We start from the raw sequence: 25,998 nt of genomic DNA on the forward strand, positions 1-25,998 counted from the left end.
TGGTCCAAGTGCTATTCATTTTTTTTTACGGACAGACCCAAAATACAGTTGTGTGGACGAACCCTTTGAACGGACCGGCAGTGACCATGCTTGACCAACACTCCATTAATTCTCTATGGGGTTGCTGGATCAATGTACTGAAATCATGAAGACAAGACAACAACTTTAAGGCGAACACTATGCAGTCATCTTTATTACCACTGCACATTTCTAAAGTAAAAAAAAATATTTTGTTTTCGGTAGTAGGATAGGAGTTAGAGAACTATAGATTTTGGTTTGATCGTCTATGGAAAAATTTAATTCCGCACATCTTTTGTTCCTGACCCTGTCCACAAAACATAGGCAACATTTAACAATTACATGTATCCAGTAAATGGGAAGAGGACAGGTAATGTTATTGTGGCACCCTGCAACAACAGGTACCACAGGACCCAAAAGGGTGCATGGATGGACTCCTCCACAAGAGGCCCTCACTACAAACAAACACCTCCACCCTTCCACCTCAAACCACCAGAGGGAGCCTGTTAGGGAGATATATATGGAGGGTGGAGTCAGGCAGTTCAGTTCAGTCAGAGTTCAGTGAGAGAGTTCAGTCAGAGAGTGTGCTGGCGCTTAGACCAGTGAAGAAGCAGCACGTGAGCTGCTGTGTTCTGAGGGCCCCGAGCGTGGCCGAGGCAAGGAGAAAGGAGTTAAGGGGGCAGAGGAGCATCACAGGCTCACCCCAAGACATAATCCGGACACCGGGTCCGCGCCTACAGGGTCCTCTATACCCAGTAGGGATTACCGGCATACCAGGAGGATTACAGATCCCTGGTCGACCTGAAGCTAAACCCTTTACAGGACTAGGAACCATGAAGGCCCCGGCGTCCAGGGATAGTGGTTGCCAGAGAAAGGTCCTACTACCAAGCGACAGGTAAGAGAACGACACAACACAGAAGCTAGGCCCAGTTGCAGGCTGGCCAGGAGCTTAGAGAGAGGGAGAAACGGACCAGGAGGCCTTATACCCGCTCACTGGGGAGAGTCCAGAAGTGCACCCTTCCTACCGAGTACCCTGGACCGTACCTGACATCCGCACCAGTAAAGGTACTGAAGTGAATCTACTGTCTGTCAGTTACTCCTGCTGCGCCATCTCTTCTGCACTACAACGCCCAGCATCACCATCTGCACCCACACTGCCCTGGGGCTGTGCTCTGCCTGTGGAGAGCCGCACCAACCCAGCTGCCCTAACACCTGCCCTGGAGGTCTGCAGCAGCGCTGGTACCCGTTACCAGAATCCACAGGTGGCGTCATGAGACAAAATCTGTTACCAACCAAAAACCCCTTTTTCAAGAGAGACCCCAGAGTACGGGCCCGGGAGCCGACTGCCGTGACATCCTAAACAAGGTAAAAGGCCCGGGTACCGAGTCCCCTATATCCCCCGGGCGAGACATTATAGTACACCATAACAGCCAGTCTCTAGAAACTGAATACAATATGCCAATTTACTGCTGAAAGTTCTGGGGTGGGCAGATGCAGGATATTTTATATCTTTTGGCTGATCTCCTATGTGAACCACCTAGATCTCTTAGCAAGAAGGAAAGACCGTCTACAATATGCAGAATGACCCAAAGTTTAAGACACTGGAGCGGTCAACTCACCAATAGTCCTATTGATTTCCATGATGAAGTACATCTCCGGAGTCTTGCAGCTGAAGGTGTAATCCACTTTTTTTCCACTTGATACATCAAGACTCAAGTCCTTGCAGTTTGGTGCACAGATGAAGCAAGTTGGTGATGGGGTATTTATACCACGTTTTATAGAGACAGTTGTATTGCTTGTAGACTGTAATGAGATGGTCAAGGATTCTGGAAAGAAAAAGAGAAATGTCTTAGTATAGATAATAACAATGCAATCACATATTTTAAGCAAACATGACTCTTTAATTGTGGAGGAGGGGGGATTAAGTCATTTTACCATGCAATCTACTTGAAAATGGAGACAAAACTCCATGACAGCAAAATGGTATTAAAAAAAAACAAAAACAACCACAAAACCCTGCGATTCTGGCTTTTTTTTTTGGGAAGGGGGGGGGGGGTTCTGGTTTTAAGGCATTGATTGTGCAGTAAAAATGAACTGGCAAGATGATTCAGGTCAGATAAGATTCTATGTAGATAGAAGGAAAAGGAGGAGGAGAGAGGAACTCTGACTCTAGCACCTTCCTCCTCCAGTCTACATAGAACCTTATCAATAGCAGTTCACATCTCGTATCTCCGTAATGGCAAAATCTGTCTTCACCGAAGACCGATGTTGCCACAGAATTGAGAATTTTGATATTAACTGATCAATTTTGGCAGAGAAAGAAGCAGATTTCGCTGATAAAATATATAAGAGTTGCTAATTTTCATGTGTACTATTGATTTATGACATAAAAATTAAAACAATGGTTAATAGTGGTTAAACAGCAGCTGCATTCAGAGCTAGCTCTTGTCACAGCCGTATAGCACAGTTGCACCTGCCCTGTATGGAGCAGGCTCGGCTCCTATACCTGCTGGACTTATTTACATGTATGTCACATGTCTTGAAGGGGTTAAAAAGATATTGCACAGGAGCGGACATGTCTGTTTTAGCAAATACATGTAGTTCCCACAAAATAAATGCTTGACCATCTTTTGTTAAAACTCTTCCCTGCACTGTTCCTCTGTAGTTCTGTTATGGGAACGATGAATAAATTGACTGTTGCAATTCCCATTGACAAAATGGTAGCTTTACTCAATTTGACACCATTAGTATTGATTAGATTGTGTCAGACTCTGTACAGACACACCCTATTGACTACGGGAATGGTAAGGCCTAGCTGGAATAACAGCATTTTCTAAGAAAATATACCTCAAATTCTTATTTCATAGGAATTAAAAATTTTACTTAAAGAGTAGTTATTTTTTTTATTTTATGCAGTAAATGTAATTTTCAGAAATGTTTTCAAAGCATGAATTAAGCGAAGAAGAAGCCAGAAATCCGGTAATTAATTCTATTATAATATTTCTAAAAACTTAACATTTGGTACATATAATAGCGAAAAAAAAATAAAAAATTATGGTCATTCTTCTCAAATGAATTTAAGACAATGGCTTCACTTAATAGTCTAATGTGTTTCGGTGCTTAAGGATTGGTGATCAATATCATAGTAGTGGACAACTCCTTTAACAATTAAAGGTAAACAATCCTAATATTACCAGTGACCTGAATCTTGGGACTTCTTCATAAGCTGTTTTTGCTGCATTTTTTCAGTGCTTTTGATGCAGAAAATAAACAGTGTTTTACATTACCAACAAAGTGAAGGTTTCTGAACTCTCATGCACATGTTGCTATTTTTTTCCTTGCAGATTTGAACCAAAGTGTTTTTTCAAATATGCAGCACGTCAATCCTTTCAGTGGTTTTTGTGGCTTTTTTTTCACCCCAAAAAATACACAAGTAAACACACATCAAGAATGCATGTACACTAGTGTGGAGCGAACGTGCTCGGATAATGAGTTAACCAAGCATGCTCGGGTGCTAACCGAGTATCTTCGGTGTGCTCAAAGAATAGGTTTAAGTCGCCGCAGCAGCATGTCTCACGGCTGTTCGACAGCCTCAACACATGCATAGATTGACCAACAAACAGGCAATCCATGCATGTGTTGCGGCTGTTGAACAGACGCGGCAACTCAAACCTATCTTTCGAGCTTGCCAAAGATACCTGGTTAGCACCCGATCATGATCGGTTAACCCCTTATCCGAATGCGTTCGCTCATCACCAGTGTACACTATGCAGTGTTTTTCCTGCCACCACTTTGTTTTTTTTCTGTTGTGCACAAAAAAACAAATAAAAAGAAAAACACTGTACAAAATGTGTGAACATACCCTTAGTCTCCTCTCCTCCCCCTACTGTTTTGCTATGCAAGACATTTGCTATGCTTGGCATCATATTGTCTGTACTGTATGTACTACTATTTATTTTACTACATTACTTGTTGTGCATAGAACTTTAAGGGAATGTAATCATAATCCAGATTTTTTCCTTGGAAGAATTTGAAGCAAGGACATTCTACATTTCTTGAGCATTATCTTACCCATGTATCACTGAGCTCTACTATGTGAATGCACCTTCTGTTCCATTTTATTTTTGTTTTTTATTTCTTTCAAAAATAATCCAATTTAAGTTTAAAAAAATAAAATAAAATATGAAAAAGAAAAAAAAAAAAAATCAAGTAATCTTGATAAATTATATGGGATTTTTTTTAGTAGCAGATTGTGTTAAAAACAGTATATAAGGGCTTGCTCGTGAAATCTCATTACACGCTGCATATGGCATCTGCAACATGTCATTTTAGGCTGTCAATTTGCACCGCGGATTGAAGTCTATGGTACACTTTCAAAGTTTGCCCAATTTTTCGGACTGACTGACCTTCATTTCTTAAAGTAATGATGGCCGCTCGTTTTTCTTTACTTAGCTGCTTTTTTCTTGCCATAGTACAAATTCTAACAGTCTATTCAGTAGGACTATCAGCTGTGTATCCACCTGACTTCTGCACAACACAACTGATGGTCCCAACCCCATTTATAAGGCAAGAAATCCCACTTATTAAACCTGACAGGGCACACCTGTGAAGTGAAAACCATTTCCGATGACTACCTCTTGAAGCTCATCAAGAGAATGCCAAGAGTGTGCAAAGCAGTCATCAAAGCAAAAGGTGGCTACTTTGAAGAACCTAGAATATAAGACATATTTTCAGTTGTTTCACACTTTTTTGTTAAGTATATAATTCCACATGTGTTAATTCATAGTTTTGATGCCTTCAGTGTGAATGTACAATTTTCAAAGTCATGAAAATACAGAAAAATCTTTAAATGAGAAGGTGTCCAAACTTTTGGTCTGTACTGTATATGGGGGAGAAAGATTATGGATGGCTTTGTAGGTTAGTGTTACTAGCTTAAAGTGAATATGTTGTGGAATTGGGAGACAATGAAGGGATTTGTAGAGGGGAGAAGCGGAGGAGTAGCGAGGATAGAAGTAGATTATTAGGGCAGCAGAGTTACAGATAGACTGGAGAGGTGTAATGATGCGATGGGGGATGAAGTGGTCCTAGACCCCACATGGAGTCAAGGCCATCCGAGTGATCTGGGCATTTCAGAGGTGGTCGTCACACTGCCCCAGCTGCACACCAAAAGAGGGAGCAGGGTGCAAAAGCCGGACGGCCCCTAGCCAGTACATCGGTTGCTACTGGCCACTGCACTGACAAACTGAGCACACCAAAGTCAGCCCAAAGGAGCTTCCTCACAAGACACGGGTGGTTTGCATGCTGTGCAGTCAGAGACTGAAGCTTGGCATAAATGTTCTTAACCTGAGAACCACCTGCATGACAAAGCATCTGAATTGAAAAGCACAAGCTGCAGTGGAGTGCACACCTGAACAACCAGGAAAGATCTGAGCCTCCTCCCTCTTCTGCTGCAGTCTCTGTCTTTTTCCCTCTTCCGAGCAACAGGGCCACCTTGCTCACCGCAAAGAGAGGATGTGACAGCACCACCACCAGCAGTGTCACCAAGCATCTCCACACCATCCCATTGAAGCATTCAGCTGTATATCCCCCAAACACTGGATCCCATATTCTACATGTGGCCTTACAAGTGATTTCAAAAGGGCTAAAAATACGTTGGCATCATGGAAATCACAGTACGTTTTTCACAGCCTCCACTACTTTTCCAGGCGGCCCACCACTGCCCTGCACAAACATGTTAAAGACAAAATCAGGTGTGTACTGCGCAACTTTATCAGTATAAATGTCCACATAACCACCGATACATGGACCAGTAAGCACGGGCAGGGACATTATATCTTTCCAACTGCCTATTGAGTAATTGTTGTGGCAGCTGGGCCTCAGACAGAAAACATTTTGGTGCATGTCCTACCACCACAGAGGATTGCTGTATGTTTTTTGGATGTTTCTCTGTCCGTGTTGCCTCCTCCTCCGCTTACTCCAACACCTCATCCGGTCAGCTTAACACCTGCACCACCAACTTCAGCACAGCCAGGAGTAAACTACAGCAAACTGTTCTGAAACACATCTGTTTGTGGGAAAAATCCGACACTGCGAAGGAGCTGTGGATGGAGATCAAACCACAGACAGATGTGTGGTTGGTGCTGATAAACCTCAAGCCCGGCCTGGTGGTGTGTGATAACTGGTGAAATCTCATAGCTGCTCTGAGCTTTGCCGGTTTGACGCACATCCCTTGCCTGCTCCATGTGTTGCATTTGGTGGTACAGAGCTTCTTCAATTACACAGAAATGTCAGAGCTGCTGCTAAAGTGCAGGCAGTGTGTGCGCTCGCTTTCGGCGTGCTCACCCTGCTGCTGCTCGCCTGTCTGTGCTGCAGCTTCACTTCTGCCTTCCCGCCTTATATGCAACGGACCAACAAGGTGGGACTCTACCTTTCACATGATGGAGAGACTGTATGAGCAGCAGTAGGGAATCCTGGAGTTTGAGCAGCAGCACACACGGGTGAGTCACTCTGTGGAACAATACTACTTCATGACCAAAGAGTTGGTCTCAATGCGGGACATGTGTGTTAAGAACACTCCACGAACATGGCCAGCTGGCGCATCAGCATTACTAACCCACTTCTATGCCTCCTAGAAAAAAAAGAAAGCTCCAGGCGATGGAGGAGGTGGTGGCACAGGAAGATGATTAGGAGGAAAAGGGAACATTCACACCATTATCAGGCCAGGCGTACACACGTTTTGGAGGATGTGTTTCTGTACCAACAGTGGCCAGTTACAGAAATGTCCAGCCAGGGGACAGTTTTGGAGGATGAGTAACAACTGTGTTTGATGCGCCCCATGGGCCGTGGGGTACTCGGTAGCCGGGCCGGTCGGTGCAGGGGGATGTCACAGTGGTGGTGACCCGGTCCATGCCCCAGGGCGGTCAATAAAAAGGGAATTATAGTTTTTATAGTTTAATGTTCGTGACGCCACCTGTGGTATGCGGCTATATGGAGCCGCTGCTGCGGTGCAGATTCCCTGGAGCTGATGGTGACGCAGCAGAGTTGGTTCAGCTCTCCACAGGCAGAGCTTAACTCCAGGGCGGTGCAGTGATGGTGAATGAGGAAGATGTTGCTGTGCAGTGAAGTGCAGATGATGGCGCAGATAATAATTCCAGGACACAGTGGGGTGCAGTCTTCAAGATTTACTCACAGTTGCTGAACTCCAGGTTACCAGTACCAGGGTAACCTCCCACGTCGTCCTGCGTTCACCAATCTCTCAAGTAACTCAGGAGTACTTAAACGGGACCCTGTTCTATGTGCCTTCCTCGGAAGTCTTCCTGCGCTGGCTCTCACCCTCCTGCCCTGCGCCTCACAATCAGTGTCCCAAGCCGGTAGCCTCAGATCTTGTCGGGTGCCCTGCAGTCCCCTGGACCCTCTGTGGCCACCTTTTTGGCAATATAATTGTGGTGGTTGGCAGCTGCACCTTGCAAGTACAGCAGCCTCCAGTTTCTAGCGGAGCCTTGTAGTTCTCCACTAGTTTAGGGTCCGGTCCCCTCTGCGGCCTGATCCCGCCATGTTCCTGCATATTCGGGCGCACGGGTGGCATCCGCACTCGCTGTGTCCCTGGGATCCCCTCTGTTCCTCCTAGAGCCTTCCCTGCTCCCTTCCTCATCCTGCCAGTCCTCCTGGGCCGCTCTCTCTAGGCCCGTTCCTCTGAGCAGAGCTCCTACAGAGCTCCTGCTCACATTCCTCCTCCTCAGACTGTCTTCTCTGACTGGACCCACCCAAGATGGTTCCCCGCTTTCTTATACTCCTCCTGAAGTTCTCCCCTAAACTACTTCCTCCACCCACACCCACTACATGGTTCCACCCTCCAGCCAGGGACTAGGGACTGTACTTTCCTTTAGGAGCAATCTCGCCCTTCCCTCTGAAGTGGAGTGCAAGTGTGTGGGTCCCGGGCAGTACGCCATCCTTACCTGAGAGTGGGATATCACACCTCTGGGTGAGATGCAGTACCTCTGTGGTGACTGAACCCGCAGGGGCACCACATGTTCACAGCAGAGTGGCACTCAAAGCAGCTCACGGGCATCACTGGAGCGTGGCTGGAGAGATAAAGGGGACCCAGACGATCCACCTCCCATCGAGGACAGCTTGTCGTTGCTTCTGGGCAGCCTGGCACACATGAGGAAATACATGCTGCTGTGCCTGCGGAACGACTGCTGAGTTGCCCAGATTGTTACAAGTGGCCACCCTGCTGGATTCTTGCTACAAGCACAACGTGCCATCCTTACTTCCATCACTAGAGCGAGATCGGGAAATGAGGGAATACAAGCACATGCTGGTAGATGCACTACTGACAGCATCCTCACATGACAGCGGGGGCTCAGTGGAAGCACAAGGCAGATGAGGAGGAAGCCACCAACACCAGCTGGGGCACTGGCACCACCTCGGAAGGGATGGTTATCAGGGCATAAATGTGGAAAACCTTACTTAGCACGTCGCAAAATCCATCACAACCATCTGACGCGGTCCCCATTAGCAGTAGGCAGCATTTAGGTTATGCCTGTGCAGCAACTCACTTGGGATTAATAAGTTAGACAGTAAAAAGGTATAGGTGGACAATTGAAAATACCTGTGTTAAGCTAGACAGACTTGAAGCCAGAAAACAAAACCCAAACACCTAGAGAAAAGGTGTGTCTCCTGTGGCTCGGCAGAAAGAGAAGCCAACCACAAAACACAAGCTAAAGGGATCAAATACATGAGCATGACAGTTTCAGCAACATGGTAGAAGAGTATTTGTCCACACACGGAGTGATGGGTCTGGCCCATTTAACTTTTGGATCTCCAAATTGGACAAATGGCCTGAGCTTGTCCTTGATGTATGTTTAGCACGGCAGGAGGTGTGATCACAGACAGGTACAGGTGCATGTGCCTGTCCACAGCCAACATAGGCAAGCTCACATTCATTAAAATGAACCAGGCGTGGATCCCACAGGACTTGTGGCTGAATATAGAAGTATACCAGACGCACCCAGCCATTGATAGACTCCACTGCAGTTTATTTGTTCTATTTTCCATTCACAATGTTTTGGGGTCTGACCAAATTTAAAAAGAAAGCGTGTGTTTTGCAGATTACACACAGGTTTTTTTGGCACAGTTCTCCCACAGACACAGGTGCAGCGTTTATCTTTTTTTTAGGACCACAACTCGTACACACACAGAGGCAGAGTATAAATTATTTTTTAGGCACCCTACTCGTACAGACACGGCTGCAGTGTATACAGAAGCTTTTTGGCCCAGTACTAAGAGACTTTTTGGCACAGTACAAACAAAGGCTTTTTGACCCAGAAATAGGAAAAAGAGTAGAAACACTACTTGTATAGACATAGCAGTAGAATAAAATAATTTTTTCGACCCACAAATGGGAAAGAGACTGCTGCATAGTAGAAACATTTTCTGACACACTAATCGTATAGACACAGTGGTAGAACAAAATAATTTTTTCGACTCACAAATGGGGCTTTTTGGAGCAGTACTCCCACAGGCGGGGTAGCAGAGTACACCCAGAGGCTTAACAGCAAAGTACCCCCACAAGCGGGGTTGCAAAGTATAGACAGAGGCTTAAAAGGTACAGCACTCCCACAGGCATGGTTGCAGAGTACACACAGAGGCTTAAAGGAACAGTACTTCCACAGGCGGGGTTGTAGGCGTACACACAGCGGCTTTTTGGCATAGTACTCCAACAGATATGGTTGCAGAGTACACACAGCAGCTTTTTGGCAGAGTGCAAAGTCTGTCACTCCAGCTGCTTCCTGTCCCTATACTAATCAGAGCAGTATGGCGGTGGCACTCGTGATCCGGCGTTTATACAGGCCGGGTCACGAGCTGCGCCGGACAGTCACAGCCATGCCAATATTTGGCATGGCTGTGATGGCTCTGGAAGCGCCCACGGCCTAAAAGCTTGTTGATTGGCTGCACTGCAGCCTTTCAACAAACTTTATTAGGCATCCGAACCCAAACAGCAAACAGGAAATACTGTTAAAAGCTCTTGTTCGGTTATCCTGAATTGAAATAACTAGGGTAATACTTTAAATTTCCTATCTATGTCAGATTTTGTTTTAATTGTGAAATACTTGTTAAGGCAATTAAAGAAATACATTTTAAAGGTCTAGATGCTAAAGATAAATATAGTCAATATACTAATGCCAAGTTTGTGAAAAGGCAACCACTGTGCCAACATAAATACTTGTTAATACATGCCCTGCAAAAAAGCTGAAGAATAATATCTGACAAATCAACACGGTAAACTGGTCTCCATTATGGTATGTTCACACTTTACATTTCATGTGTAATATAAGCTGAAGGGTTAATCCGTTTCTTTAACCCCTTCCAAACACGTGCAAATGCATGGAGCAGGCTCAGGAGCTGAACTCACATCATACACAGACAGACTACCAGCAGTGAGCAGAGCTAGCTCTGTTCGTTGCTGTTTAACTATTTAAATGCCGCTGTCAATTACAGCGTGACATTTAAATAGTGTGATTGCCACTAAGAATATTTAGTATCCCAAAGTTTGTTAAAGTCCAATCTATCAAAATATAAAGTTAAACCTAAAGTAAATGCCATAATTGAGAGAATTTTTTTTTTTAAAAAGCAAGAATATGTTTGAGTCCCTGCATCTACCTAAAAAAAAAATGCATTAAAACACATATGTACCCCTATATTGGATAAATAAAAACAAGCCCCAACACAAGTCCGCTAACAGAAAAATAAGAAAAAAAAAAGTTGTGTGTTATATGCAGAAGTAGTGCTGTTGCTTCCAAAGCATCCAGCAACTGTTACAAATAACACAAGCACAGGAGACAGGAAGTGTTGTGCATCAGAAGCATCCAGCAACTAGAGGGGTTAACACAGTCACAGGAGACAGGGAGTGTTTTAGCAGAGTCCCAAGGGGATTGTGGGGAACTTGCTATTGTAGTCTGGCTGAAGCCGAAGAGAAAGGTAGTGTCTGTGTTATCTGTATCTGACAGAAGGCAACTGAACAGGATTCAGATTAGGAGATAAACTAAACACAAGTCAGATAAATTCCCTGAACTAACAGTTCAGAGTATTAATCGGGCAGGAAGATAAGGACTGAAAGGAATTGTGTCACAGGAATCATCTCCCTCATCAAACCCTCCCCTCCTCCATCTCCATGCAGGATAAAGAATACAGTGTACTATTGTGTCCTTGTGAAGGAAAAGACTGTGGTTGTATATGCATAGAAGTGTGTTGCTAAGAGATCTAATCTATGCTGCTAAGCTGAATTATGCTACTGAAGAGACTGATACTGTGCCTTGTGAATAAACTACTGTATTGTTACTGGAGCCGGTTGCTCAAGAACCTCAGACTCTACTGTAATGAAGATTCTTGCTGTAATATCCCTGATTTGCACTGGCCGTGCTTCAGATTAAATTCCACTGTTAAACTGTTGAAAAAAGACTCTTGTCAGATGTGTCTGGTCAGCAATTGAATCTATCGTGTGCCTGAGAGAAGCTGCAGCCTATGGTCGCCCTGAGTAACGGTTCCCCCAGGATTCCAAAGAATTCATGAAACCCGTCTCGTCCTATCTAAACCTAGTGGTGCGCGTGTAACCTATGGGTATCAGAACTTTCTCACCACCTAAAAAACCTATACATGTTTCACTGTAATTGTACTAACCTGCAATTTTATTGAACAATGGCCGAATTGCATTTTTTCTTGCCATTTCAAGACACTTGAATTTTTTTTTTCACAGTTTCCAGTACATTATAATGGTGTTATTAAAAACTATAGCTCATCCTACATAAAACAAACCCTCATATGGCTATGTTAAAAGAAAATTAAAAAGTTATGGCTCTGGAAAGAAGGCGATTCTTTGTACTTCCTGCTACAACAATGACATCCCAACATGGACATAGAACCGCTGCAGCCAATCAATGGCTGCCACTATGACCTGACATAGCAAGCAATCTGTCAGTTATTATGCTGCCCCAATAGCACCATATTACAGCTACAAACAAAGTATCCAGCTCACCAGGACATTTTGTCTAAATGCACGGAGTCTTAGGAACACAGACTAATAGATAAACAAAAGAAGGTGTTAAATCAGCTTTTTGTGTTACATGTATATATTTTTTAAATTTTGGCAACATTGTTATTTTTCATCTTGTGCACGGTATTAAAATATAGAATTAGTAAATCACGCAATTTTCACACTGCCAATGGAATTATTTAAGCCTTTCAGAAAGGGTTTTCAGCATGCTCATATCATCAAAGGCAGGATTACAATGACAGGCAACACCTCTTTACTCAAATGATAACATAGGCTCCACCCTTCACTATAGGCAAGATCACAGCTAATGCTGCACTCCCTCTCTTCACAGGGACCATTGCACATCTCAACAGATGCTTCAATACAAGACATAGGGTCACAGTCTGTTCATTGTGGCTAATGTATATCTATTGTTTCCAGAATAACAAGAAGTTAGAGTCTAAAAAAGCCCCAGTGGCTAACAAAGATTGTGATGTAGGTCGGAAACAAATTACCAAAAGTAAAAAAAAAAAAAAAAAAAAAAATGCATTTAATATTAAAACTTAAACAAATAGGTAACTTTCTGATGACACATTCACTTAAAAGGGAACCTGTCATTTGAAATTAACACCAATAACCTGCAGATATTGGGTTAATCTGCATGTTAATAGCATTCTGACACTGTGCGGCGCCCACACTGAGATCCCTGCTGCCAGGAGGAAATTAACTTTATTCCCCCCCAGCAGTATTTAGCTTCCAGTCATAGGGGTGGGTGGTGCAGTCATGGTTTCAGTCACCGTTCTGTGTACAGAGACTGGCGGCTGTAACCGTGCTCCCAGTGACGCACCCCTGGGCCTGTGTCGCACAGCGTTGCGCATGCAGGAGCTTACCCGGAGCCGGATCTGTTGAGGGTTGTAGTCTCGTGGCGGTGACCCGGTCCGTGCCCAGGGAGTCAGACTAAGTGGCGTTGTATTAGCGGTAGATGTTGGACGACTACGCCACCGGTTGAATGCAGCGAAGGAGCTGCCGCTGCAGGGCAGACCGCTGAGGCCGGTGGTAGGATTGTGCAGCGTGGTAGTATCACCCCCAACGGGAGGGGTATGGCCTCAGGGCAGCCGACGTGGATGATGGGGGTAGCAGGAATCACTCAGAGACGATGCGGTGTAGTTCAGGGTCTTTACTGGTGATAAAGATAGACCCTCCCGGAGTACTGGCTAGCGATCGGGGCCTGGTCAGTCCTTGAGCAGATGGGATCTCCCCTGGCCAGGCGGAGTTGTAGGCCTCCCAAACTGACTGTACTCTTCTGGCTACCTTGCTAGAGGCGGGTATAAGTAGCCCACGTCCCTGAGTGTACCGTGTGGTGCTCACCCGTATGGCCGGTGACTCGGGGCCTTCTAGTGGCGTCCGCTCCACGACGGCGGTGCTGGTCCCACGCGTGTGACCGTGCCTTCGGGTTTCTTGGCCAGAGGACCTGAAATCCCCTGCCGGGCGGTTTCTGCTGCTGGGTAGGAGTTAGTCCCCACAGCCTCGGACTCCGGGTCCGGTGATAGCTTCCCAGTCAGGGCGAGCTCTGCAGCTGCCAGCCCCTGACTCCTTATAGCACTGCTCCCACAGAGCTCCTGATGTTCTTTTCCTATATCTGCTTCTCTTCTCTGTCTCTACTTCTTCTCTACTCACTAACCCTGCCTCAGCCCTAGGTTTATATAGGGGAAGTTCTTCGCCTCCCAGGACTGGGCAGGAGGTGTGGCATGCATAGGATCCCTGACCAAGAGACCTCCCACCTGCTCTCAGACGTAATATCTCTATCACTGTGGCAACCAGAACCCTGGGGTGTCACATTCCCCCCTAGTGAAATTTAGTACTCCGGGACTAAACATACTTTTGTAAACATAACAGGGTATAACAATAATAATACAATAAGAAAAACACATAAAGGTGGTCACGGCATGTCCGCAACCGGGTGCAGTCTTTGAAGGAAACAAAGGTGTCCATTTCACCAAAACAGGGAGACGTAACCAGGTAGGGGTCTGTCCTGCCCCGAGTCCTTAACAGTCTTTTAGTCCATCCTGGGTTACGCTCCACTAACTGTACAAAGGATTCGCGGTAAATCCACCAAGGACTCCTATAAATTACTAGAAACACATAATTATTTACAAGTAACAGACAGGTGACCTCAATAAAACAATTTAAACACTTCAAATCCTCCAACGTGCGGGTAACTGGCCTCTAGTGGCCCTAGTGGACCTACGGAGCTGACTGTCTTGCCCTGAACTACAGGGTGTAGGAGCTGTCAAGGGTAAACTGGGCAGCTGTCTACAGGCTCTTTGGCTCACTAGGGGTACGGCAGGCTCACTATGAGCAGAGGGTTGATCCTCCTGTTCTGCTTGTGTGGAGTCTGCTGCCTCCTGGACCGGCTGCTCTTCCAGCTCCACCTGTTGCTCCGTAGGCACTTGGGATGCTGGTTGGAGGAACGCGAGGACGGGTACCACAACTGCACCATTGACTTGAGTCGAGGACCGAGGGAAGTCTCCGAGCACAGTACTAACCATATCTTCCCTTTCCTCTACGGGTCGAGGGTCTTCTTGCTCTCCTTCTGGGTTCCGTAGCTGCTCGGGACACTTCTTTAGGTGATCCCGGGATACAATGGCTGTGGTTTCCCCTCCGTCTTTACTGATGGTACAGACCTTTGGGTTGTCGTGGCTTGAGGGCAGTACGGTGTACGGGTCCTTCTCCCACTGGTCGTCCAACTTGTGGAGCCGTCTCTTCCTCTTCAAGACCTGCTCTCCGGGTACCAGGGGAACAGCGGGAGCATACTGGTTGTAAGTTTTCTCTTGTCTTTCCCTAGCTTGACAGAGACTCCGCTCCACGCTCTCCTGTACTTTCCGGTACTGCTGCTGCCTCTCTGTGTCCCAGTCTGCTTCCGGTAAAATATCCTCGGGTGTCAGGACTCCCATCTCCAGGTCAACAGGTAGCTTACCAGGCCTTGCCCTCATTAGGTAAGCCGGGGTACAGTTGGTGGAACCTACAGGGATGTGGTTGTATAGGTCCACCAGGTCGGGCAGCTTCTCAGGCCACAGACTGCGTTCTTCCAGGGGCAACGTTTTCAGAAGATCCATTACCACCTGGTTCATTTTCTCACAAAGTCCATTAGTTTGCGGATGATAGGGTGTCGTCCTTATCTTCCGGCAGCCATACAGATTGCAGAATTCCTGGAAGACCTCCGCTTCAAAGGCAGGTCCCTGGTCCGTCAGCACTTGGTCCGGGTACCCGTGTGGACGGCAGAAGTGCTGCCGGAAGGCTCTAGCTGCTGTTTGAGCTGTTAAGTCCTTAACGGGGACGACAACCAAGAACCGGGAGTAATGATCCACAATGGTTAACGCGTAGACGTAGCCACTTCTGCTTGGGGTCAGTTTTACATGATCCAAGGCTACCATTCCAACGGCTGCTTGGTGACGATGGACTGAAGGGGGGTCTTCTGGCTGGCACGGTCCTTCCTTCTTAGGTTGCATGGGCCACAGTCTCTGCACCACCTCTCGATGGTTCCCCTCATGCCTACCCAGTGGAACCGCCCGCGCAGCAGGAACTCCAGCTTCTTCCATCCGAAGTGTCCAGCCCCGTCGTGGTATGCCTCCATCACCATGGCTGCGTCTCTTCATGGCACCACTACTTGCCAGATTAGTTCATGCGTCCGGGAGTTAACCATTCTGCGGCACAACTTCCCCTTGTAAAGGAACAGTCGACTCTTCTCAGCCCACAGTTGTTTGGCTTCCTCCGGAGCGTCCGGGTCAAGGCGAGCCTCTGGCCGAGTCAGCATCTCCTTCACCAGTCGGACGGCAGGGTCACTGTCTTGCGTTTCCTCCCAGTTGTAGTGAGGTAAGGGGTTAAACGTAGCGGCTTGCTTACTCCTTACCCGATGGGAATACTGGATAGTCCCATGACGGTGGAACGCGGGGAGTTCGACTTCTTCCAGTCCCTCTGGATCTTCTCCTACGTCCGGTAGGTTTGGCATCCTGGACAGGGCGTCCGCGTTGGTATTGGAGCGTCCTGCCCGGTATTTGATTGTGAACTCGTAGTTGGACAGACGGGCCATCCATCTCTGCTCTAGGGCACCGAGTCTTGCCGTGTCCAGGTGTGTCAACGGGTTGTTATCCGTGTACACGGTGAACCGGGAAGAAGCGAGGTAGTGCTTAAAGCGTTCGGTGACTGCCCACACCACTGCCAGGAACTCTAGCTTAAATGAGCTGTAATTCTCAGGGTTTCTTTCGGTGGGTCGCAGTTTTCGACTGGCGTAAGCGATTACTCGTTCTTTCCCCTGCTGGATCTGGGACAGTACGGCTCCTAGCCCGATGTTACTTGCGTCGGTGTAGAGGATAAAGGGCTGGCTGTAATCAGGGTACGCCAGGATTTCATCCCCCGTGAGGGCCATCTTCAGCTGGCGGAAGGACTCTTCTTCTAACTTCTCCCATTTGAAGGGCGGCTTCTGGTTCTTGGCCTTCCGGGACTGGCCTATCAGGAGGTCCTGCATAGGAGCTGCCTTTTTGGTGAAACCGGGGATGAATCTGCGGTAATAGCCTACCAACCCGAGGAACTGCCGCACTTCCTTTACACTGGAGGGACTTGGCCATTCCTTAATTGCGGTGATCTTATCAGGGTCGGGAGCCACTCCGTCAGCGCTCACCACGTGTCCCAGGTACTGCACCTTTGGTTTTAGGAGGTGACACTTGGAGGGTTTTACCTTTAGGCCGTAGTTTGCCAGAGCTTCGAACACTTCCGCCAGGTGTTTCAGGTGGTCCTCATAAGTCTTGGAATATACGATGACATCGTCCAGGTACAACAGGACCGTCTCGAAGTTTCTGTGGCCCAGACAGCACTCCATTAATCGTTGAAAGGTTCCTGGTGCGTTACAGAGTCCGAACGGCATGCAGGTAAACTCGCTAAGTCCCATCGGGGTGGTGAATGCGGTCTTCTCCCGGTCCGCCTCTGCTACAGGAACCTGCCAGTACCGGCTAGTGAGATCCAAGGTAGAGAAGAAGTTAGCAGATCTTAAAGCAGCCAAAGACTCCTCTATCCTTGGTAAGGGGTACGCATCCTTGTGTGTGATACGGTTGATTTTCCAGTAATCTACACACATCCTCATGGTGTTGTCTTTCTTTTTGACTAAGACTAGTGGAGCTGCCCAGGGGCTACAGCTATCCCTGATCACCCCAGCCTCCTTCATGTCCCTAAGCATCCCCTTGGCGTGTTGGTAGTGTGCAGGGGGTACGGGTCGATATCTCTCTTTTATGGGAAGATGGTCTCCCGTGGGGATGCGGTGTTCTACCCCCTTGACTCGCCCGAAGTCTAACGGGTGTTTACTAAACACTCTCTCGTACTCTTGAACCACCCGAATGACTCCCTGTCTCTGGTGTGAGGGAGTGGAGTCAGTACCCAAATGTAGTTGCTGACACCAGTCCTCCATTGTTTCCTTAGAGCCGTTACCTTCCTCCGGGTTCTACGGACTGTATGGAATTTTGATTGATGGTATACAATTTGGCTAGCGTGGCATACCGGGGCAGGTACACTTCCCTCTTCCCGATATTTATTATGCGAACGGGCACCCTCCCATGGCGTACATTGACCACCCCCCGTGCTGTCAAAATGGTGGGCCTACTGTCTGAGTAAACTGGTTCTACCATTGCCTGGTAATCTCTACCTCTCAGACCAATAGCTGCCCGGCACCAAATCATCATTTCACTTTTTGGGGGCATGGCAATAGGGAAAGGGTCACACATTCTTACGCTACCAATCTCACCACCGGAGAGTTCTATCTGTTGCCGTCGCATCAGTGCCCGGATCTCTTTCTGGAGCACTCGCTGCTGGCCGGAGCTGGCGTTCTTGGCAACCTGCTGTAAAAGGAAAATCACCTCTGCAAGACAATTTTCAATTACATTAGTTCCTAGAGTTATCTTTGGGTGACTCTCGTGCTTGTCAATGTCTACAATGATCAGTCCCTGTGCCGCCAGTTCAACTCTACCGATTTTAATGGTCACCTCTTTAAATCCAATCTGTGGCACGGGCTGGCGATGATACTCAAATCGTCGTCAGGGTAGCGGGTGATATCCGAGTCATTCCAGTACTGCTTGAAGAGCACGTACGGGATAGTGGTAACCTGTGACCCGGTGTCCAGTAGGGCACTCATAGGGATGCCATCCAGTACCACAGGCAAGACTGGACGTCCTCCCACATATTTGTCGCGCCAGTTCGATGGGCCTGATGATCTTTTTCCTGGGGTTTGGCCCTCTACCCCAGGTTGTGCCAGTTTAAAGGACAGTACCTTGCCATATGTCCGGGTTGATTGCAGCGGCGGCAGATGGGTTGTCCGTCCTCGTTGTATCGGTCGCTGGGTCTTCCTCTGGCCGGTGGGGTCCTCCTTGGTCGACGCCACGGGATGTCCTCCGGTCCGGATGCCAGCTGGATCTTCCCTGGAGTGGAAACCTGTAAAGACTGCACAGTTCGGGTTAGCGCGGCAACGCTTTTAGCTAGCTCTTGGACCTGATGGTGCAGGTCTGGAGCCGGGTCATTGTTCAAAGCCTGCGCATCAGCTCCCACAGGCCCTGCCGACAAGGGCGCCGCCTCCTGGTGGTAAGTGGTAGTGGGGCGTCTGTGGGTCACAACGCCACCTGGTGCCGGTTCTCGGAGCACCCGGATGGCTCTGTCCTTGAACTGTGCAAATCCCAGATGAGGGTCCTGTAAGGCCATTGCCCGCAACTGGGTTCGGTGGGCATTGCAATATAAACCCTCTATAAATTGTTCAGTCAATAGCCTGTCCTCGTCTCCCACGCCGTCAGGGTCGGTCTGCTTAATGGCTCTCAGGGCCTCTTGTAGGTTCAGGGCATAGTCCCTTATACTCTCGTATGCTCGCTGCTTGCACCCGTAGAATCTAAGCTTGATCTCGGCTGAGGTGCGGGTATCAAAGGTGTCCCTCAGCCGGGTTAGTATCCCTGCAACAGTCCTCCCCCCAGGTGGCCAGGACTTTACCTCCCTTTGGGCTGCCCCGGTTAATTGGGCCACCAGGATGCTCACTTTTTGCTCTTCTGTGAGGGGGTACACCTGGAAGAGGCTATCCAGCTTTTCTCTAAAGTCATGCAGGGTATGTGACTCCCCTGAGTACTGGGGTAGCCAGGCTGCTCCCGGGATATAGGGCATGGTGAAAGGCATGACTGCAGCAGCGGTGGCGCTGGCGGGGGCTGAGGCAGTGAAGCTCTCCTCCGTATCCGACATCTTCCTCCCCCCTAGTGGACCGTGGCCTACCTTGCGATGATCCTCTTCCGTAGGCCGCGGCTCCGCAGTGGATCGTCAGGGTTGAGGACCTTCCGTCGCGCTCCTGTGACGTCGGCGTCTGCTGGGCTCCTTCCAGGACCTTACGCAACGTCCGGACGTGAGGCGGGGCTTCCGTTATCGCGCGCTTTCGGAGTCCACGCCCCTCTTCTTCCCGCGCGGCGTCTTCAAGATGGCGTCCAACGGCGGGAAAACTCCACGGATGGCGGGAAGAAGGCAGAAGATGGCGCCGGATGGCGGGAAAACTTCGCGGATGGCGGGAAGAAGGTAGAAGATGGCGCCGGATGGCAGGAAACCTCCACGGATGGCGGGAATCTTCACCACTGGTAAGTTTGAACAGTCTTTTTCAGGCACGCAGTACCCAGTGGTTGCGGGCACGAGATCCTGCCGACTACGCCAAAAGTTGACGCGCCCCTGGGCCTGTGTCGCACAGCGTTGCGCATGCAGGAGCTTACCCGGAGCCGGATCTGTTGAGGGTTGTAGTCTCGTGGCGGTGACCCGGTCCGTGCCCAGGGAGTCAGACTAAGTGGCGTTGTATTAGCGGTAGATGTTGGACGACTACGCCACCCGTTGAATGCAGCGAAGGAGCTGCAGGGCAGACCGCTGAGGCCGGTGGTAGGATTGTGCAGCGTGGTAGTATCACCCCCAACGGGAGGGGTATGGCCTCAGGGCAGCCGACGTGGATGATGGGGGTAGCAGGAATCACTCAGAGACGATGCGGTGTAGTTCAGGGTCTTTACTGGTGATAAAGATAGACCCTCCCGGAGTACTGGCTAGTGATCGGGGCCTGGTCAGTCCTTGAGCAGATGGGATCTCCCCTGGCCAGGCGGAGTTGTAGGCCTCCCAAACTGACTGTACTCTTCTGGCTACCTTGCTAGAGGCGGGTATAAGTAGCCCACGTCCCTGAGTGTACCGTGTGGTGCTCACCCGTATGGCCTGTGACTCGGGGTCTTCTAGTGGCGTCCGCTCCACGACGGCGGTGCTGGTCCCACGCGTGTGACCGTGCCTTCGGGTTTCTTGGCCAGAGGACCTGAAATCCCCTGCCGGGCGGTTTCTGCTGCTGGGTAGGAGTTAGTCCCCACAGCCTCGGACTCCGGGTCCAGTGATAGCTTCCCAGTCAGGGCGAGCTCTGCAGCTGCCAGCCCCTGACTCCTTATAGCACTGCTCCCACAGAGCTCCTGATGTTCTTTTCCTATATCTGCTTCTCTTCTCTGTCTCTACTTCTTCTCTACTCACTAACCCTGCCTCAGCCCTAGGTTTATATAGGGGAAGTTCTTCCCCTCCCAGGACTGGGCAGGAGGTGTGGCATGCATAGGATCCCTGACCAAGAGACCTCCCACCTGCTCTCAGACGTAATATCTCTATCACTGTGGCAACCAGACCCCTGGGGTGTCACACCAGCACTGACTCAGGCCAGTTCTAGAGCTGATCCTACTGTCAGTTAGTGCCAGGGGCATGGTCTGCTGTTTAATAGCGTTATTTTACATGACAGGTTCCCTTTAGGAGCTGCTAATAGAAGCAATCCAATAGTACAATTCTAACAGTAGTCCACTTTGACAGTATTGAAACAAACAGACCACTTCTTAGGACAGCCAGACTCTCACTATATGCTGGGAACACACTCACTTGTTCAGGGATGAAGTCATAAATCCCATGCACTATTCACCCAAGTAGGACTCCTAACTAGTGTTGAGCGATACCTTCCGATATCAGGAAATATTGTATCGGATTGGATCGGACCGATACCCAAAAAGTATCGGATATCGCCGATTCCGATACCGGAAACCAATGCAAGTCAATGGGACACAAATATCGGAATGAAAATAAACCCTTTATTTCCTTGTAGGTGAATTCTACATGAAGGAAAACAACTAAGAATAACGTAGAATGTATTACGCGAAAAGCCGGCAATTCATCAGCGGCATACACCGGTATCCGACAATTTACAACAGAAAGAATAGAGCTTCACACATAGATTAGATAGATAGAAACATGTCAGTCACATATATATGAAGTACAGTGACCGTGTTGCTTACTGTACTTGTCATTTAGTGTTAAAATAAAGGATTTATTTAAAAAAAAAATTGGCGTGGGGTTCCCCGTAATTTTTGGCTCTAGCGGAGGTTAAGCAGACAGCTGGGGCAGATGTTTGAAGCCTGGGAAGGGGGTAATCCCCACGGAGCTTCCCAGGCTACTAATATCAGCCCCCAGCTTAATACCTAGCCTTTACTAGCTATTAAAATGGGGGACCCCCCCAAAAAATGACGTGGGGTCCCCCCTAATTTAATAGCTAGCAAAGGCTAGGCAGACAGCTGGGGGCTGATATTAATAGCCCAGGAAGGGTGCCATGAATATTGGCCCCCTCCCAGGCTAGAAACACCAGCCGTCAGCCGCCCCAGAAATGGCGCATCCATAGGATGCGCCAATTCTGGCACCTAGTCTCGCTCTTCCCACTGCCCTGTAGCGGTGGCAGTGGGGTAATAGGGCTGGGGTTGATGTCAGCTTATAATGCCAGCTGACATCAAGCCCAGGTTAGTAATGGAGAGGCGTCTATAAGACACCCCCATTACTAACCCCATAGTCAAAGTTAAAAAAAAACACAAACACCCAGAATAAAGTCCTTTAATTGAAATAAAGACACAATTCTTTATTGTTCTAAATTAAACCATACTTACCACCACGCCCATTCCAGCTGAAGCCAACGATCTCCTGCAATAAAAGAAAAATAATAAAGCAACATCATCCTTACCTTTCCATGGTTCCCACGACAGCTTCAGCTCTGCTACATCGAGATGACAGGCTGGACCGCAGCAGAACGCTGCCATTCAGCCTGTCATCCCGCAGACACTGAGAAGCGCAGGCATGCTTGCGCTCCTCAGTGTCTCTCTGTGACGGCATCCAGATGAGCAGAGTTCATGTCCAATGAACTCGGCTCACCTCATGCACGTCACTGACAGCGTGGGAAAATTCTCCTGCACTCAGCGCTTCAGCGTGAGAATTTTCCCACGCTGTCAGTGACGTGCATGAGGTCAGCTGAGTTCATTGGACATGAGCTCACCTCATGCATGTCACTGACAGTTAGGGAAAATTCTCACGCTGAAGCACTGAGTGCAGGAGAATTTTCCCACGCTGTCAGTGACGTGCATGAGGTGAGCCGAGTTCATTGGACATGACCTCGGCTCATCTGGATGCCGTCACAGAGAGACACTGAGGAGCGCAAGCAAGCCTGCGCTTCTCAGTGTCTGCGGGATGACAGGCTGGATGGCAGCGTTCTGCTGCGGTCCAGCCTGTCATCTCGATGTTGCAGAGCTGAAGCTGTCGTGGGAACCATGGAAAGGTAAGGATGATGTTGCTTTATTATTTTTCTTTTATTGCCGGAGATCGTTGGCTTCAGCTGGAATGGGCGTGATGGTAAGTATGGTTTAATTTAGAACAATAAAGAATTGTGTGTTTATTTCAATTAAAGGACTTTTTTCTGGGTGTTGTGTTTTTTATTTTTTAAATACTTTACTAGAAATTCATGGTGGTCATGTCTAATATTGGCGTGACCCCATAAATTTCGGGCTTAGGGCCAGCTGGTAATGCCAAGCTGGCCCTAACCCCTTTATTACCCAGTGAGCCACCGCACCAGGGCCCTGGATGAGTTGGGTACAGCGCCAGAAGATGGCGCTTCTATGAACGCGCCATTTTCCGGGGTGGCTGCGGACTGCAATTTGCAGCGGGGGTGGCCCAGAAAGCTTGGGCCTCCCAGCGCTGCGGATTCCAGCCCCCAGCTGCCTAGTTGTACCTGGCTGGACACACAACAGGGCGAAGCCCCATGTAAATTATTTTTTAATTATTTCATGAAATAATTAAAAAAAAAAAAGGGCTTCCCTATATTGTTGTGTCCGGCCAGGTACAAATAGGCAGCTGGGAGTTGGGGGCAGCCCGTTCCTGGATTCTGTACATGGCTGGCATACAAACATATGGTGAAGCCCACGTCTACATTTTTGGGAAAAAATAATTAAAAAATAAATAATAATTTAGGGACTGCATCTTTATTAACCCCTCAAGTGTCATTTAGTGTTAAAATAAAGGATTTATTAAAAATAAAATTGGCGTGGGATCCCCCATAATTTTAGTCTCTAGCGGAGGTTAAGCAGACGGCTGGGGCAGATGTTTGAAGCCTGGGAAGGGGGTAATACCCACGGAGCTTCCCAGGCTACTAATATCAGCCCCCAGCTGAATACCTAGCCTTTACTAGCTATTAAAATGGGAGACCCCCAAAAAAATGACGTGGGGTCCCCCCTATTTTAATAGCTAGCAAAGGCTAGGCAGACAGCTGGGGGCTGATATTAATAGCCCAGGAAGGGTGCCATGAATGTTGGCCCCCTCCCAGGCTAGAAACACCAGCCGTCAGCCGCCCCAGAAATGGGGCATCCATAGGATGCACCAATTCTGGCACTTAGCCTCGCTCTTCCACGCTGCCCTGGTGCGGTGGCAGGGGGTAATAGTGGTGGGGTTCATGTCAGCGCCAGCTGCCATGAAGCCCAGGTTAGTAATGATGGGCGTCTATAAGACACCCCCATTACTAACCTACAAAGTGTTAAAAATAAAAAACACACACTACACCCAGAAAAAAATAATTAATTTGAAATAAAACACACCATTTTATTTAATTCTTAGTTTACTAAAAAAAAATAGTTACCTGTCCACGTTCCTGCGCTGATCTCCCATGCACAGCTGTCACATCTGGAGATGTGACAGCTGTCATTGCTGCTGTAAGCTCACGCTGCCGGGAACATGTCCGCTGCCGGCAGCGGGAGCCACTGACTGAGGTCACCGGAGTGCATTCAGTCAGCGCAGCTCCGGAGACCTCCTTTATGGCACTGCTGTACCGTGGGAATTTCTCACGGTACAGCAGGGCCGTAAAGGAGCTAACCGGAGCAGCGCTGCCTGAACTCCGGCGAACCCGCTTATGCAATGACGGGGCTGCTTTACGGCCCCGTCATTCTAGCGGCGGCAGCGGTTCAGAGCGGTCACATTCTATGTGGCTGCTCTAAACTGGAGATCTTCGTGGGACACTCGTGGACTACTACGGAGGGGTAAGGATAAGGTTGTGGTTTATTATTTTATATTTTATTACAGGAGATCGATGGCTTCGGGGAATTAGGTGTCTAGGTGAGTATAGGTGTAGTTTTTTACTTTATTTTAGGTGGCGATCGGCAGGGACAGGTAATGTATAAACTAATTTATTTTAGGTAACCACTGGCCACCAATGAAATGTATTTAAAATTTATTGGGGACCAACAACCCCCCAAAAAAATATGGGGGCTTAAATAAAACATGTATAGGGGCAAAAATAGAAAACTATGGGGGACAAAATAACATATGGGCCAGTTTAAATGGCAATTTAAATAGCAGGATCAGGCTGATGGGAACTACTGCTCCCATCAAGCTGATCCTGCTGGCACAAGTGGACGGGGGACAGACATAGGCCGATGGGAGTAGTAGTGTCACATCGGCCTATGTCTGCCTGCACGCACACACCCGCACAGACACCGCACACACCCCGCGCACACACACCCACACACACCAATCATGACCAGTCTGATGGTCTGGGAGGTGAGGCTGACCTGTGCGGCCGTGGGAAAGTTCAGGTGAGTTCATACAATGCAGTCAAGCATGAACTCACATGAACCCTCTGAGGGCACCGCGGCTACTTCAAATGAACAGCTGATCGGCATCACCTGATACCTCAGCTGTTCATTTGAAATAACCGGCGGGAAAGCGCAGCACAGAACGGGAAAGCCGGCGGTGAAGTCTTTTCACTGCCGGCTTCCCCGCCCGGGTCCTTCGCTCCCCGGTCCTTGGTGCTGCCCTCCCCGCCCGGTCCTAACTTACGATCAGGATGGGGGGAGCGGAGGATCGGGGTGGGAGGCTGCGGGGAAGCAGTATGGGGCGGTGTAATTGTTTAAAAGCCGGCGGCTTTTTACCGCCCGCCGGCTTTTGAACAATCAGGAGAATTCTCACACGCTGGGATGGCATTCTGATGACAGGCTGGATCACAGCTCAGCTTGCCATCCTTCAGAGACACTGCAGAGTGTAGGCATTATGGGAACTTCCGATTCCGGTATTCGATATTGTAAAAGTATCGGAATTCCGATACCCGATATTTCAGTATCGGAATGCTCAACACTACTCCTAACTGAAAGAGTCTATCAGGCGTTGTCAGCTTTCAGGACTTGCTGCTCTGTACAGCTCTGGCACTTCTGAACCTCAGGCTCTCCTTTTCTTGTCCAACCCAACAATCTCACACCCTCGACACCGCTTACTTTATCACTTGCCAGGTGACTTTTTCTAGGCAGCTAAGCTCAGGCCTACACCACAGACCAATGACAGGCTCTCCAGGAACCTTATACAGCTTATCTTACACATTGCTTGCTTGGCACCAAAGCCTTCATTTTTATAAAATCTCAGCCCCAGTAAAATTGGCTCTAGGGGCCCCCTGTTCATCACAATGCAAATATTACATTATCCTCATTTACAAATGTCCCCATTCTTTTATAGAATAATAAACTAGATAGCTTCTTAAATGAATGACGAGATGCTTCCCTTGTCTGCACATAGTGAAACAAATTTATTGTGCCAGC

General features: G+C 48.3%; 1 protein-coding gene across 1 annotated transcript in view; it reads right to left on the reverse strand.

Moving 5' to 3' along the window:
- The window catches only part of CDCP1 (CUB domain containing protein 1), a 126,486-nt gene that overhangs the window by 36,983 nt on the left and 63,505 nt on the right, over positions 1-25,998 (reverse strand). Inside the window, exon 2 of the mRNA XM_073678165.1 lies at positions 1,638-1,844. Within this exon, the coding sequence (XP_073534266.1) occupies positions 1,638-1,844 (207 nt within the window). The remainder of the gene's footprint in view (positions 1-1,637; positions 1,845-25,998) is intronic.

This window comes from Phyllobates terribilis, unplaced genomic scaffold (genome assembly GCF_046119375.1).
Source record: "Phyllobates terribilis strain yellow unplaced genomic scaffold, ASM4611937v1 Scaffold_4__5_contigs__length_816908805, whole genome shotgun sequence".
Classification (NCBI taxonomy): Eukaryota; Metazoa; Chordata; class Amphibia; order Anura; family Dendrobatidae; genus Phyllobates; species Phyllobates terribilis.